The sequence below is a fragment of the Lacerta agilis genome, chromosome 1, assembly GCF_009819535.1.
Source record: "Lacerta agilis isolate rLacAgi1 chromosome 1, rLacAgi1.pri, whole genome shotgun sequence".
In the NCBI taxonomy this organism is placed as follows: domain Eukaryota; kingdom Metazoa; phylum Chordata; class Lepidosauria; order Squamata; family Lacertidae; genus Lacerta; species Lacerta agilis.
In genome coordinates, this window is record NC_046312.1 from 108579902 (window position 1) to 108596822 (window position 16921).

Here is a 16921-nt window from a genome sequence, read left to right on the forward strand (position 1 = left end):
TGGATCTAATCCAGCCTTTGCCAACCTGGTGCCCTCTACACATTTTGGACTACAATTCCCATTAGTCCTAGCCAGATGATGATGATGAAGATGATTTCTATATTACCATTCATCTGAGGATCACAGGTCTGTTTACAATATAAAAACACTAACATACAAACAAACAAAAACAATACCCCATAGATTTTTTTTTAGACTGAAGGCCATAGATTAATTGGTCAAAGGCCTGGAAGAAGAGGAATGTTTTTGCCTGGCCCCGAAAGATATGCAAGAAAGGTGCCAGGGTAGCCTCCCCGGGGAGAGCATTCTACAAACAGGGAGTCACCACCGAAAAGGCCCTCTCTCATGTTACCATCCTCTGGACCTCTCATGGAGCAGGGCTCAGTTTATGTTCTCAGGGTCCAGATAGGTTCATATGGAAAGAGGCGGTCTTTGAAGTGTTGTAGTCCTGAGCCAGTTAAGGTTTTATAGAACAAAACAAGCACTTTGAATTGGATCTGGAAACTAATTGGCAGCCAGATGACAAACATGTCTGTAAACCTGTATTTATTTATTTATTTATTTATTTATTCATTCATTCATTCATTCATTCATGCCATGTGTTTTTCAGTGGTTGTTGCTGTTAGCTGCCTTGGGTGTAGCATGAAGAAAACTGGGCTACAAACTGACCATTTGCATAATTGCAAATGTGGAACAGACAGCTGAATAGATAGCCTGCAGCTAGTGTAACCGCAAGCCCAGCCCTGCTCCAGAAATGCCTTAAATGACTGCTTACCAGGATTCCACCACATGTCCACAGATGGCTGTGGGGCTGCATGTGCAAAGTCATGCTGTGTACATGGCTTCCCTTTTAAAAAAATAAATAACTAAATCTAGCTTTAGTGGGAGTGACTGAGGGATTGAGTAATCTGCAACTCATAAACACAGGAATTCAAGCCTAGCTTTATGAGCATATCTGCCACTTCAGGACCTCTTGACTTGGTGCCTCAGGCTAAGTGAATTTAAGAAACTTTCTGAACGGAAAAGTTCCCCATCCCCTCTTACCTGTTGCCACCACCTGAGCCCCCCTAGTATTGTTCTCTGAAGGGTTGGGGAGGGAGCTCATGAACAATGCGGGACAGGGCATGAGATTGCTGCTAGGAACAGGAACTAGAATTTCCCTTGTGGTTCAAATCTGATTTGGGGCAATTCTCCCCTCTCACAGCAGCCCACCACACCACATCCCATATTTTTCAGGAGGGGTCCTCGGCCCTCCAAAGAGGCTTTTATTGGGGGTGCAAATCACTGCGATGGAGAGGAGGGGGACAGGAAACCTCCCCCTCCCTCCGTGAAATTCCAGAATCCAGTCCTCTATGTTATGCCTACATTGTCCTAAGCCCTGGACAAGGAATCAACGTACCCTTTGCTGGAATAGCCAGCATAGAAAAAGCACTTTGAAATGGTTTTTGCCACTGTAAAGCAGAGAGTTATTTAATTCCGGCGACAAAGATTCCAGCTCACCAGAAAGCCAGCCTATGTTAACACATTGAAACTGCCAAGAACGAACAGTGATGGTTTAGAGATGTCTTCAAATTGGCTTATACCCTACCTCTCATCACAGGCCCCCATTCCCTCCCTTACATTTGCAAATCCTGTGCACTTCCGCCAAGAGAAACTTTATCTTCTAGGATTTGCAGTTCCTTGAGGGGCTGCCAGAAACAAGCAGAAGATGGCAGGGAGATGTGGGCTGGTTTCCAAGCAGTACAGATTCCAAAGATCGCATGGGAAAGCTACATCCTTCCATCCTGCTGATTCTGTCACCAGGATCCAAACTGTTCAACAATGAACTTGTTGCCTGTCACAACCATTCCAAATCAATGGCATACTATGCATGTCGGCAGGCCTACCACAACATGCATCACTACCCGAGCTCTCAAGATGGTTCACGACACTAAGCTAAGAGCACCTTGGCCATTTTGAATGACTATGGCAGGCATAGGCAAACTCGGCCCTCCAGATGTTTTGGGACTACAACTCCCATTATCCCTAGCTAACAGGACCAGTGGTCAGGGATGATGGGAGTTGTAGTCCCAAAACTTCTGGAGGGCCGAGTTTGCCTATGCCTGGACTATGGCATGAAGACAGGCCGACAGAGCGAGCCTTGTGTACGATGACCTGTATTGCTCCAAATCTTTTCTAACAGATTGCTGATTTGCTTTCCTCCTTGCAATTAGTCCAGATCCCATGGGTTGGCAAAAGCCAATATTGCTATATTACCTGTGGCGTCAAATACAATCGGCTGGCAGTTTCTTCTGTTGGGGTTCCAGTTACACTTGAGCACCTGGCCTCCTTGCACAATCCCTGGTTGAGTTGTGTTTGCCTTTGGAGCACCCACAAGGAGAAACATCCTGCAGGAAACAAATGAAGAAGCAAACAGTTTAGGAATCCTCATTATTCCACTGAAGGAAATGAATTTGAGTGTAGTGTGGCAGCTACTGTAATGTTAGGTAGGGCTAGAACCATAGCTAGGACCACGTAGAAGCAAAAGACTGAGGTGGGATTGATGGAGGCCCTGTTTGTTCTTCCTTCTATAATCAGATTTGCTGCATAGAACAACTTGTGGTCCACCGAGCCAAATGCTACCCCACCAGCCATGTGTGAGAGTCTAGCCCCTCTAAACATTGGTTTTGCTGCCCAGCTGAGACTAGAAAAATCATGGCTGGAGTGGGGGTCAATCACCTGGCAGAACACACAGCTCATGGGCTGTAGTCATCTTGGTGGGTCACCATTAGGGCGGTCTTGTCCCATGAGATTTTCTATCACCACAAAATATTTCAGAGCCAGTGTGACTCTCCCCCAGATTCCTATGGAAAGTCCATAAGCAGGACATGAGAACAGCAGTACTCTTCCCACTTGTGAATTGCAACAACTGATATTTACAGGCATACGAGACAACTCCTAGGGGCCATGGGGGTTTTGGTCTCCACAACAAAATATTTGAGGGGGCTGGGCCCCTGCCAAGTTGATGGGCCTTCCCATTCAAAAGCTGTGTGTGCACTGCATCGTGTGATTGATTATGCGGGATGGGGCTTTCCTGGGTCCTCACAATATTTTATTCAAGTTGGCCCCCCTGTTTACAGGCATACCAGCTAAGATTTCAGCATGAGGGCCACATTCCCTTAAGGGAACTTCTCAGGGAGTACATATCAGTGGTGGGCAGGCCTAGAGGCAAAAAGTGAGTGGAGCAATGAATGTGAACCTTACCATGCAGTATCAGGGGCAGGTAATATGGAACCTGAGCAAGAACAAAATTTGGCACACCCCCCCCCCCAATATTTCTTATTTTCACAATACTGTAAGTCTTTTTGGTACAGTTGCTTTTTAAATGGATCTTCTCAGTAGGTACCCGTATAAATATACGTGTTGCTGTTGCCATTGATATTTTGCACACCCTTGGCTCAGAGCCCTGTGCGAGGGAACGGTGCTCAGTGCCCTAAATCTGGCACTGGCAATAGTCTACCTTCTAGCAAAACAAAGCTCAGCGGTTTCTGCTCTCACACACATCTCCACCTCTTATCCAAGCAAGCAAGAGGCATTATCACACTTCAAGGACACATTCCAGTCGGTGAGCCATATGGCCTTTGAAGCCCAAAGACCAGATTACCTAAAAGGCCTAGAGGACTGCATTAAGGCCACCAGGCCTGAGGTTCTCTCTCTCTCTCTCTGACCTAGGCTCAAAATGTGCTGGAATGGCAGAAGCCACAACTTGCTTACCCCACCTCAACCAAAACGATACACAGTCATACCTCGGCTCCCAAACGCCTTGGGAGTCAAACGTTCTGTCTCCCAAACGATCGAAAACCTGGAAGTGAGTGTTCCGGATTTCAACCATTCTATTGGAAGCCGAATGTCCGACAGGGCTTCCGCAGCTTCTGATTGGCTGCAGGACCTTCCTGCAGCCAATCAGAAGCCGCGCTTTGGTTTCTGAACATTTCGGAAGTCGAACGGACTTCCGGAACTGATTCTGTTCGACTTCCGAGGTATGCAACTGTAAAGAGCTGGACTGCAAGACACAAGAACGTAAGAAAAGCCTGTTGGATCAGATCAATGGTCCATCTAGTCCAGCATCCTGTTTCACAATGGCCAACAAGATGCCTGTGGGAAGTCTGCAAGCTACACATGAGCACTCTGCCTGTCTGCATTTTCCAGCACCTGGTATTGTGAGGCATAATGCCTCTGACAGTGAAGGTAGACAGATCACAAAGCAGAAGTCTACATGGCAGATGAGCCTTGCATGATGTTTCCACACAGCAGATGTTTCCATGTGCTGTGTTTGAGTAACCAGCAGCATATGAGGCTTAGTGATCTTCTAAGTTGAAGGGAATGAGTCTTTAAATTCCATGTCATTCAACATATTCCAAAGCTATTCTGGCCTTCAACTCCTCGCCCAGCAAACACACTTTAAGCGCAAACAAATCTACTCCAAAAATAAAACAAACAGCCTCCTGCAGTCATTAGAATATATCATGTTCCTTGTACTCAAGGAAAGTCTCTCCCACGCTCCTTCCACTTCAAGCAACACGCCTCTATAAATCATCAGGCATATTCCCCTTAATTCACAACATCTCTGCTCAAATCTACTCTCCGGAACAAATACCCCCAGCTATTCAGTCCCACCTACTTCTGATGTTTTGATTGGGCAAATCTTGGCCATGACAGTATTGAAATGACAGCTTAAAATAGAAAAGAAGCAGCCAAACGAAAAACACACACCATAATATCCCGATTCTGATGTTGACTATGCCAGGAAATAAATGCAAAACATATGGCAAATAAACTGCTCTACCCACTGCAGCGCCTTAAGAGTGCAACATTTTGCCAGGGACATCAACGCTGTCCAACACAAATGTTTAGGATTGGAGTGTTGCATGTTGATCCTACAGATATCAGCAGATGCAGTGGTGAGCCACAGAGTGTGTTCTGTGCCAACACAAGATTGCCACATTCCAAAAGGATTATGGCTCCTCTCTCTTTCAGAAGAAGTCAGAAGTTCCACAGGTACAGTTCGCTTACCAACATGTGAACAGAGATAGGGCGAAAGGGATAGCGAAAGGGCACCTGGAAAACAGTGTCCACCCCCTCTGTTCCTGCCATATTTCAATTTGTTTCACTTTTATCCCAGAATTAGTATTTTCATGCTTTCAGAACATAAGATTCCTCCTCTTATTTCTTTCTTAACAACTGCTGAATTTGCAAAACTGAAACCATGGCTTACGTCTTCAGTAATGGGAACTGTGTGTAGACAAATATCCAACTACTGGTAAGTTTGTGCCATGTACACGCCTTGCTTATTTGGATTGCTAGTCAAGTTTATACCTTGGGCATGTTTATATTGTTAAACATGTAGAAATGGTTCTGTGGTTCACTGGATCCCCAGCCTTGTAGATGAATCCCAATTATTTGAATAGAGCTTATTTCCAAGTCTTTGTTCCTTGGCATCAGAGTCCAGGAAAATTATATATACAATGAGTCATGCTGTACTAAATATAACAAGGCAAGTCAACTATTCTAAGAGCATGATATCCAACTAAGTTGTACTCAGAGTAGACCCATTGAAATCAATGGACTTTAGTTAGTTAAGTTTGTTAATTTCTACCCTGAGTACAAATAGCACCGGATACCACCATTCATTTCGTTTTTGCCTGGGGCACAATTCATCTGAAGAATAACAAAAGGAGGAGCAACGTCCACGAGGAGAAACAGTGAAGCAAAATGGTCAGTCGTCATCCAACAAGCTTGTGCAAAGTAGGAACATAAGACTCCTCCACCTGGATCAGGAGCAAAGGCCCTTCTAATCCAGCCTCCTGTTCTCACAGTGGCCAGCCAGATGCTCATGGAAACCAGCAAGCAGGACATACAAGCATACATACATAATTTTATTCATATGCCACCTTTCCACAGTTCAAACCATGCTCAAGGTGGCTTCCAACATGAAAAAAACATAAATGACTACAACTAGGGCTGGGTGATGTATCAATACATCACCCAAAATCGGGTTTCCTATCGTGGAAAACCCTATCGGTTTCCCCTATCCCTATCGTGATAATGGTTTCATAATATCTGACATGGTGATATATTGCAAATCACGATGTGTGTGTTTGTGTGCTATATAAAAAATTGTGATGGGGGGAAATTGTGGAGCCGGTCATAACTTCTCTCATGATTTCTGCTGCCCCTGCTGCTTATAAAATAGCAGTTTTAACAGTATGCTAAAGGTAAGTAAAAATGTATCAGTTTTAGATCCCTAAGTCAGAGTTTTCCAAACTTTTCATGTTGGTGGCACATTTTTTAGACACACATCATTTCATGATACAGTAATTCAGTTTTACTAGCAAAACGGAGGTTAAACTAACCCCTTTTCAGCCCCGGAAGGAGAGCGGGGAGCGTTTGCATGACACACCTACCCACTGCAGCCGACACACTAATGTGTTACAACACACAGTTTGGAAAGCTCTGCCCTAAATAGCAGCAGCTGCCAGGACATTATCCTGTTTGCCTCTACAGTCATACCTCATGTTGTGTACGTATGTTGTGTTGCGTATGTTCGGGATAAGCACTCCCCCCGGAAGTGTTTTCTGGAGCACGCGGGAGCGCATGCGACCGCCGGATGCACAGAACACTTCTGCGCACTTCATGCATGCGCAGAAGCCCTCAAATCGCATGACTTCCGTTTTTTTTTAAAAAAAACACGTGTGTTTGAATTACGCACGCCCACATTACACACAGCGACCCGGAATGGATTGCGTGCGTAACCCGGTGTTCCACTGTACATAGTTACATCCTTATTTCAGACATCGTGATATATTGGTACAGTGGTACCTTGGGTTACATACTTAATTGGTTCCGGGGTGCCATTTGTAACCCGAAAAGTACGTAACCCGAATGGCGATATCACGCTTTGCGCATGCGCAGACCGCTTCTGCACATGCGCACACCGCAAAAAAACACTTCTGGGTTACAGGAGTACATAACCTGAAAAAACGTAACCCGAAGCAGACGTAACCCGAGGTACGAGTGTGTGTGTGTGTATATATATATATATATATATATATATATATATATATATATACCACTGTGTTCAGCTGATGATTTATCGCAATGCTGAAAACCAGATATCACCCAGCCCTATCTACAGCATTCCTAAAGAATAAATTAAACATTAAAAGTTACAAAACTAAACTGAACAATTTCCACATAAATCACAACAAAAACTAAAAGAAAGTTACAAAAAACCAACAGCACCCCCCCTCAAAAAACAACAACAAAAAACCCCTCAGCCCACGAGTCTGTTCAGCAGCCTCAGCTTTTGTAGTTGGAGTCAGTCCAGGCCGCGCCCTCCCATGCCAGGTGGAGGTCTTCCAGGACTCACAGCCAAGATGGACTTGAACGCAACAGCACTCTCCCCTCCTGTGGTTTCCAGCAACTGGTATCAGAAGCATTGCTGCCTGCCTCCGACAGTGGAGGTTGAGCATATCAATCAAGGCTAGTGCCCAACTGATAGCCCTGTCTTCCAATAATTTATCTAATCCTTGTGAGGTCTCCCTGCTCCTTCTTTGAATGATTCATACAAGCTGCACTAGATGGGGATTTGCCCACAATCAACACAACTGCCACTTATTAAACCATCAGATATTGTAAGTTATCAGACTTCTGTCAAGATAAAGCAGGTCTATTCAAGCTATAATCCACCAAGCCCAAGACAGGGCAACAGTCATGTGTTGTGAGCTGCAGGCACTTCCCCTCCCCAATCCTGGCCCCCAGTTTTGCAGGCAGGAAGCATAAGGGTGTGATTTATCTCACCACTGGTGGTGCGCCCTTACATGGTTGATGGACTAGGTTCAGCTTGAGGGGCCACTGCTAAGCACTGCATTGTTATCAAGATGCTTGCAAATTGACTGCTTCATCATCTGCCCTAGGATCTTCCCTAGTACTGATGTCAGAATGACAGGTCGGTTATTTCCTGGATCCTTCTCCTCTCTCCCACCCACCCACCCACTTCCCAGCCCTGTTTTTTTTAACTATTTGGGCAACATTTGCCTATTTCCAGTCCTGCGGCATCTCAAGATGATAGACAGCAAGCTCTTAGTACTACCCAGGCATACCAAGTTCCATACATCAAGGTTTCGGGGAATTTCCTGAATTCCTTCTGCAATTCATCATGCAAAACTGCTCTCCTGAGTTTCTGCAGAACAAACTACTGTAAGCATAAGTTGCTACTGACCTGTTTTCCTTCATCCTACTTGGTCATAAGCATAGCTTTCTTCCTGCCTACATTATGTGTATAATGTACACATATTTATTTTACTGTATAGGTAGAAACCTACGCACAGGGTGGATTTGATTTAAATCACGATTTAAATCACTAGTCAGTAAGACTTTATTTAAACCACTAGTCAGTAAGACTTGATTTAAATCTCTCTCTCTCTTTTACAGAATGACTCGTTCTTGCTGGTATAATCTTAATATTTACAACCAGATGAAGGTTTCATTTTTGGAATACTGTAATAAATTTTCAGAGTAGTTTTTACACTTATATCAAAAATTACTGATTTGGTTATACCATCAGAAATACATTGACAGATAATTATGAAATTATTGTGAGGTTTAATGAGTTAACTGTTTATATTTGGACTTTTCTGCTGTACTTTACTGGAAGGAGAAAAATAATCATTTCCTTAATAACAATTTAAACAATTTATTTAACTAAAACAATAACATTGTAGCATATGTATCCATGTTTGTTAACTGATGTGGTTATATGGGTTTGTTTTTGTTTTTAAAAAACACCTTAGACTGAGTTTTAGCACACATGAAAAACTTAAAACAAATCCTTATTTCCTAATGAATAGCCTTTGGACTATAATGTAACTTAAATAGAAAACTATATTTAGAAAGATTTTTCCTCCAAAAACATTTTATTTTAAAAATCTGATTTAATAAAATCCGATTTAAATTAAAAAATCAATTAAAAAATAGTATAATTGATTTTTATCCACCCTGCCTATGCATATTGTTCTAATGTGAATATTAGGTATCCAACACTAAGGGGCAAAGGACAGTAACAATGGTTGCCAAAAAATGGGCAGTCTGATGCTGAATGATTTAGATTTATTTCCTCTATTAGCTGTCAGCTTGAGCAAGCTAAGACCTGCAACTCATGCATCATTTTGGCCTGGTTATTTAGCTTAACATGCTGCTACTATTTCCTGCCTTTCACACATCATGATTGTATTTTGCTTTGTACCAGGTGACCAGTAACCATTCTTTGTACTGTTTCATGCTATTCTTAATTTAAAATTACAGTGGTACCTTGGATTACAGACGCTTCAGGTTACAGACTCTGCTAACCCAGAAATAGTACCTCGGGTTAAGAACTTTGCTTCAGGATGAGAACAGAAATCGTGCGGCGGCGGCACGGCAGCAGTGGGAGGCCCCATTAGCTAAAGTGGTACCTCAGGTTAAGAACGGACCTCCAGAACGAATTAAGTTCTTAACCTAAGGTACCACTGTATATATATATATATATTTAAAAGTGCTAGTCAATTCCGGGAACGTAAAGCACAAAACAGAAGCTGTAATATTTCCAGTGGGATTTAAATATATACCATACTTTTCCATGTATAAGACTAGGTTTATTTTACTTAAAAATCATGTGGAAAACTGTGGGTTGTCTTATACACGGATAGTGAATGGTGGGGATTTCTTAATTTGGAATCCCTAAAAATAGGGGGCGCCTTATACATGGCGGCGTGTTATACACGGAGAAATACGGTGTGTGTGTGTGTGTGTGTGTGTGTGTGTGTATAATGCATCAGCTGGATAGCTCAGCTGGTTAGAGCATGTGCTGATAATGTCAAGGTTGCAGGTTTGAACCCTGTATGGGACACATGTACATTCCTGCATTGCAGGGGGATGGACTCGATTATCCTCAGGGTCCCTTAAACTCTACAATTCTATTATTCTTTGATGCTACGATCTGCAATTCAATCCATGATATAGCTTTTAACAACCCCCCCCCCCCCATTTTAGATATCTATACAGTACGGAACATGGAAATTTATTTATAATGTGGCATATTTATTTATTTGACTTTTAACACCCACTTTCATCCCAGACTGCTCTTCTACCTGCATCTCTACCTGGAAGTTGCTTCCTCGTTCCCATATATCCATGAGCCAGCTAGAAAAAGAATGACTGGGAGCGGGGAATTGGCTTTTCCTGCTCTTAGGCCTTGAACCAGAACCTGATGTGCTGCCATGAGCAGGCGAAGCTTTTCACAGTGCTGCCATAAATATTGGGTTGCCTCCAATGCTAGGCGTCTGGCATTCTGCTCGCCCAATGGGACTTCCTCTCCTCTCCCTGTGCCTTCACCTCATCCAAAATCTGCTCCAGAGGGTCCCCCAAAGGCTCTGGAGCAGATTTTGAGGGTAGGTGGTGGTGGGGAGGGGGGGGCTGCAAGGGAAAAGAGAGGAGGGGGTAGTTCTGCTGTACAAGTTGACGCTTGCGCAAGCAAAATAGCAATGTTAGGGTCACCTTCTAAGGTCTGCGCTGCAAGCCACCATTAGAGGCACAGCTACAATGGCAACTGTAGGCAAAGGTGCTGAGTTCACAGAGCTGTGCCTTCTCCATGGTGATGCCAATATTTTGGAACGCCCCTTTTCAGACAAGTTTAACCTGCTCCCTCCACTGACAGTCTCACATCACCACCTAAGAACTATGGCAGGCATTATCTGCTGGTTTTCCAGGATGTGGTTGAAACAGCTGTGCTGTTTTCATAAACACTTCATTGGGTTTTTAAAATTATTATTCAAGTCTGACTGATATTGTACCTATCATGGCTTATATTATTTTTGGCTCTTACTCATGTGCCTCTTTGGGTGCAATCTGACAGCAGATGCCTACAGCTTATAGGCGTCCAAATACACACCCATCTCATGGGTTACATCCACACCGTTCCTTTAAACCACTCTTATGCCACATTTAAAAGTCACGGCGTCCCCCAAAGAATCCTGGGAGCTGTTGTATCTTTGTCAGAGAGCTACAATTCCCAGCACCCTTAGCAAACTACACTTCCCTGGATTCCTTGGGGGGAAACCATAGCTGTTAATGAGGCATAAGACTGCTTTAAATGTATGGTGGGAATGTGAGCACACTTACCGTATTTTCAGTTACAGGTGGGTAGCCGTGTTGGTCTGCCATAGTCAAAACAAAATCGAAAATTCTTTCTAGTAGCACCTTAGAGACCAACTGAGTTTGTTCCTGGTATGAGCTTTCGTGTGCATGCACACTTCTTCAGATACACTGAAACAGAAGTCACCAGATCCTTAAATATAGTGGGGGAGTTTGAACAAAGACATTGGATTCTTATCTCATTATACATAACAAAGCCATCTTTAGCCATCTCACCCCTTGCCTTTCCCTGCAAGACTAATTGCAGCCGTTTAGAGTCGTCAACAGGTTTTCCACACTTATCAGCCTATCACCCATTCCCACCACCCTTCTGAGTAATACCCCTCCCCACTCCCCCACTATATTTAAGGATCTGGTGACTTCTGTTTCAGTGTATCTGAAGAAGTGTGCATGCACACGAAAGCTCATACCAGGAACAAACTCAGTTGGTCTCTAAGGTGCTACTAGAAAGAATTTTCGATTACCGTATTTTTCCGTCTATAAGATGCCCCCATGTATAAGATGCCCCCTGTTTTGGGGGACTCCAAATTAAGAAAACATCCCTCAGCACTACCCATGTATAAGACGAGCCCCAATTTTAAACCTAATTTTTGGTAAAAAACAAACAAACCCCAAAACCCTAGTTTTATACACGGAAAAATACGCTACTTCTTCCCCATTGCCACTGTAGTCCTATTTGGGCATTTTTTATTGCATGGAGAAAGACACCAGGATCATGCCCACCATCTCCACCCCTGCCCAGCCCACTGACCCTGCCCCACATCCCCTCCCCTGCTGGCTCTGCCCCCCCCCATCCACGGGATGCAGGGAAGGTCTGTAGAACAAAGCCCACCATAATTTCAAACCCAGATCATACAGGGCTTATAAATCATGAAAGCGAGGAACCTACACACCAAGAGCAGGTGATACTGAGCTAGATTGATCAGTACATACTGCTATGTACTGGAGTAAAGGATTAAAACCTATCTACCCATAGGCAGCCCCTCCTCAGACAAGAGATTTTGCTGCCTGAGGCAGACAAGATGGTTCTCCTCCCATTGGCACATACAGAAGCTGCCTGGGGACTGACAGCTGAATTTTACTTCAACACTAGCCACGTGTCAGTTTTCCCTGCCACACCTGAGGGCAACAGGCTAGCTTAGGGGGGCGCAGGACAAGCTCTGTCCTCCAGCACCTTGCCACCACCCCCACTCTCAGCATTCACTGCCTGAGGCGGCCACCTCACTCTGACTAATGGTAGGGACAGCCCTGCCCAAGCCTACCTCAGGCCCTAAACTTCTTTGGCCATATCTGGTCAGAGGCCTGTATGTGAAAGACCTTTGGTTTGATCCATAAAGACAGTTCATATTTGAAACAGTCTTATAAAACAATTGTACTCATGTTTACCCAAAAGTATACGCCTTGGGTTCTGTGGGGCTTACAAACTGGTAAGGGCCTTCTGGAGGTTCCCTCACTGTGAGAAGTGAAGCTACAGCAAACCAGGCAGAGGGCCTTCTCAGTAGTGGTGCCTGCCCTGTGGAACCCCTTTCCACCAGATGTCAAGGAGATAAGTAACTACAACTATTAGAAGACATCTGAAGGCAGCACTATATGGGGAAGTTTTTAATGTTTGATGTTTTATCACTGCAGGCCTAGACTACTACTTATTCTTGGGACCTCCTCTAGGAAAAACACACATAGCAGCTGTACTACATGACATTAGCAGCATATCCTCAACCTTTGCACCAACTTGGAGCACCTCAGTTACCTTCAAAATGTATATCCTCTGCCACAAACACCTATCTGGAAAGAAAGTCACAGTGAGACTGGGAGAATACGCATCAGAGCATAGCAACCAGCTCCTAGGGGCTGAGGTGACTTCGCCCTTCCCCAATAAAATATCTGATGAGGCTACTGCCCCCCCCCCCACTTGATGGGCATTGCCTTTCTAATGGTGTGTGTGTGCTGTGTCTTGTGATTGATTATGCAGGGCAAGGGTTACCCCCAGATTTTATTCAAGTTGGCACCCCTGGCTTCAGAGCATTAAGTTTAGCCATAACAGAAACAAACAGGCCCAGGACCAGTTGACCCTCTCGTTTTGGGAGAATTAACACAGCAAAGTTTGTGCAATCTGGATGATTCTGCTCCCCTCATCCCCATAATCAAAATGAAAAGCTGTCAGACCACATTAGAGCCTATTAGACAAAAGTGCTTTCAAATGGATGACAATATCTGAATCATACAGCAACACTGGCTCACAGGCTGCAAATATCCTGACACAGAGTTTGTGTTACTCCTGGTAACGGATCCGAAGTTCAAGACAGCATTGCTTAGGATTCAGTGGATGGGTGGGTTTAAGAGAGGTTCACTTCTGATTGATTCATCTTCTACAGTTTTATACATTTTCGCATACAATTATGAAACATAGCATCTGCCCATAATTACTCCATTTATACAATAGTAATAATATGAATAAAAATGTCGGTGGGGGTCCTCTAAAAGGCAGGATATAAACATGACATTGTCCGCTGCTTCTAATTAATCTGGGACAAGCAGGTAAGAAATTATGAATAAGGAAAAATATTTACATGTTTCCTTCTCTCCCCTCCCCCGCCCCTCTCCTCAGCAATTACAGCATCAAAATGGCTCAGATCACATAGCACCACTGTCATCTCCTGATACAAAGTGTCCCTCACGGATTTGTATGGCCAGGATAAGAAGAGGCAATCTCGCCTTGTATCAGGGGGAAGGAATGTGAGCTAAGACTTTCAGTACTTGGGTTTTAGCCAAATCTTCCTATATGCACGTAGCTTTCCAATGATTTAACGGGATTCCTTCCTAAATCCGGGCTCCCAAAAGCTTGGGGAGTTAAGTCCAGCTCAAAGCACTTTTGAGGAGGTTCGCTCTGTGGTGCATTTCTTATGGTCCACTGAAATCAGCGGGATTTGGGAGAGGCAGAAGATGGGGAGAACGAATAGCTGAGCGAGGAGGAGGGTATCTAACCGGGGCGTAGAGGCGCGCGGAGGGAAGCCTACTCTGTTATCCCAATTCCAGACACACTTTTGCTCGGAAGTTCCGTTCCATTCATTCCAATGAAACTCGCTTCCAAAGCGGAGCTGTGCTCAGAATGGAGATCAGAACAGGCGCGTTTCAGTTTCCCTTGCAGGGCACCATCAAGGACTTTCCCGGGGCTTGTCCAGCATTTTCTGGCGTCTAATAATTAACTTAAAATAAAAATAAAAATAAAGACTGCAGAGATCCCAAGGTCCTCCTGGCGAAGGAGCGCGGCGCCTTTTCCCGCTTCGGGGTGGATGCGCCCGAGTGACAGATTATACTTACGAGGAGCCATCCGGGGCGAAGAAATCCACCGCGAAGCCGAAGTAACTCCCCTCGGAACCGGAGTAAACAGTCGGGCTCTCCACGTCCAGGTTGAAGGCGCTGCCCGGCGCCAGTAGGCGGCCCACGAGCAAAAACAACCAGAGCCCAGCCATGGCCAGCAAAAGCGATGCCCAGCAGATGCCCTGTAGAGACGGGTCCTTCCAAGCTCCCCCCCCTTGGGATTTTATTTTAATTTTCTTTGCTGGCACCCCAACTCTCCAGCCAAGGGAGCGTTGCGGGAGAGCCGGTTCCGAAACGGCGAAGAGGGAGCTGCGAAAATCACTCCACAGCCAGCCGGCGGGACTGACCACTTCCTTTTTTGTTTTGTTCCCTGTTTCTCCAGGACGGGCACTGACTGGGTCGTGGGCGGGGAAATAGGCGCCGCCGCCGCCGCCGCCAGCCTTGAGCCGTCGAACCGCCCCCATCGCTCCAAGGGGGCCGGGCGAGGAGAAAGCGAAAGGCGGATCATCGCCATCATGTGACTGTCTGGAGAGGAGGAGGAGCAGCGTGCGTTTGAATGCGAGGACTAGGGAAAGGCGGCCTTGGTCGCTTGCAGGGGCTGCTCTCTCCTCGGTCCGGCCGGAGGTGGGAGAGCCTCGGTCGTGTGCACGATCAGGCTGGATAGACACCGAGAGAGCGCCGAATCATATCCTGGAAAACGCGCCGACAACCCGAAGTTCGAACTACAAAGCGAACCGAGCTGGGCCTCAGCATGCCCACCTGTAAAATGGGGGTTGTAGCGGTCAGGTGCGGTTAACAGAAAACCTTGCGGGGGGAGGCAACATGGCTTTGGATGGAGGGTCCCTTGCTTAAGCATGAATGGGTGAGTGAATGGGTAAGGTAAAGGTAAGGGACCCCTGGCAGTTAAGTCCAGTCGCGAACGACTCTGGGGTTGCAGCGCTCATCTCGCTTTACTGGCCGAGGGAGCCGATGTTTGTCCACAGACAAACGGTCATGTGGCCAGCATGGCTAAGCCGCTTCTGGCGAAACCAGAGCAGCGCATGGAAACGCCATTTACCTTCCCGCCGGAGTGGTAGCTATTTATCTACTTGCACTTTTACATGCTTTCGAACTGCTAGGTTGGTAGGAGCTGGGAAGAAGAAGAGTAGTTTGGATTTGGTGTCCCGCTTTATCACTACCCTAAGGAGTCTCAAAGCGGCTAACATTCTTCTTTCCCTTCATTGGTTTACACCACAGCGCCACCCGCGTCAAAACGGACACCGTTTTGCTCATCTCCTTCTTGTACAGTGGTACCTCTAGTTGCAGACGGGATCCGTTCCGGAGCCCCATTCGCAACCTGAAAGGTCTGCAACCTGAAGCGCCGTATCTGCGCATGTGCGCAGCGTGATTCAGTGACTCTGCGCATGTGCGAAGCGCCGAACCCGTAAGTAACCCATTCCGGTACTTCCAGGTTCGGCGTGTTCGTATCCCATGACGAACGCAACCCGCAGTGAACGCAACCCGAGGTATGACTACTGCTGTTCTAAACCATGGTTTCACTTCGCATTGTATCTGAACCAAGGCTCTGGTTTGTCTCACTCTGTAATGAAGGGTTGTTATTAGTTTACTGTTCCCAGCTTATCTGGGGAGAACAAACCAGGAACCCGTTTCCTTTCCTTACTCAACTAATGAAAGTTGTAGGAACCCTGTATTCTTCTTCATCTGGCTACTCTGAATTTGCTGGACCAGGGTTGCTACTTCTGAACCGGGACATATTCAGTTCCATAGTCTAAAGGCTGAATCAAAAAGAATTTTCTTTCTGATTTAAATAGTTTCTCCCATCAAGTAGTTGTTTAGCATCCTGTTTATTGAAAAGTGAACTGAGCAGAAAAAAACCCTAGACCTGAAGAAAACGTAGTTAGTTAATTGTTACTGGGTTTATTATCCCTCTTCCTCATACTCCCACCATTGTTGGATTTTTTAAAAAGAATCCTTCCGGGTAATACTTGTTTCCTCCTTGTTTTTTGATGTGTGTCCGAAGGGCAGCAACTGAGTTAATTAAGGCAGTTGTTTTGCCAAGTCAGCAAACTGCCTCCTACCACGCTGAGTCATCTCAAAGGAAAGGAAGTCACAGAGTCATTTACTGTATGGACTTCAGTCCCTACAGGCCTTGCAAAAAACAAAAAACAAAACTCTAGCTGTCTAGACATATTCAGGGTGTAGCTACACATCCTTATATGGAAATGTGCCTCCCCCCCAGGCTACAATTATTTAAAAAAATCCCCAAGGGCACCAGAACTAGGAAATGTGAGTGTACCCTAACTAGTTTGTAATATGACTAAAGAGGAATGGTTGTGTAGGCCAACAAGATAATGTATTACATTCAGCTGCAAAA

The 16921-nt window shown here is 45.2% G+C and overlaps 1 protein-coding gene across 1 annotated transcript in view; it reads right to left on the reverse strand.

Moving 5' to 3' along the window:
• The window catches only part of ITGAV (integrin subunit alpha V), a 65745-nt gene extending 50943 nt beyond the window's left edge, over window positions 1-14802 (reverse strand). Inside the window, exons 1-2 of the mRNA XM_033166765.1 lie at window positions 14548-14802; window positions 2257-2387 (exon numbers count right to left, since the gene is read on the reverse strand). Coding sequence (XP_033022656.1) covers window positions 2257-2387; window positions 14548-14699 — 283 coding nt within the window. The 5' untranslated portion in view covers window positions 14700-14802. The remainder of the gene's footprint in view (window positions 1-2256; window positions 2388-14547) is intronic.
• Between the last annotated feature and the right edge of the window lie 2119 nt (window positions 14803-16921).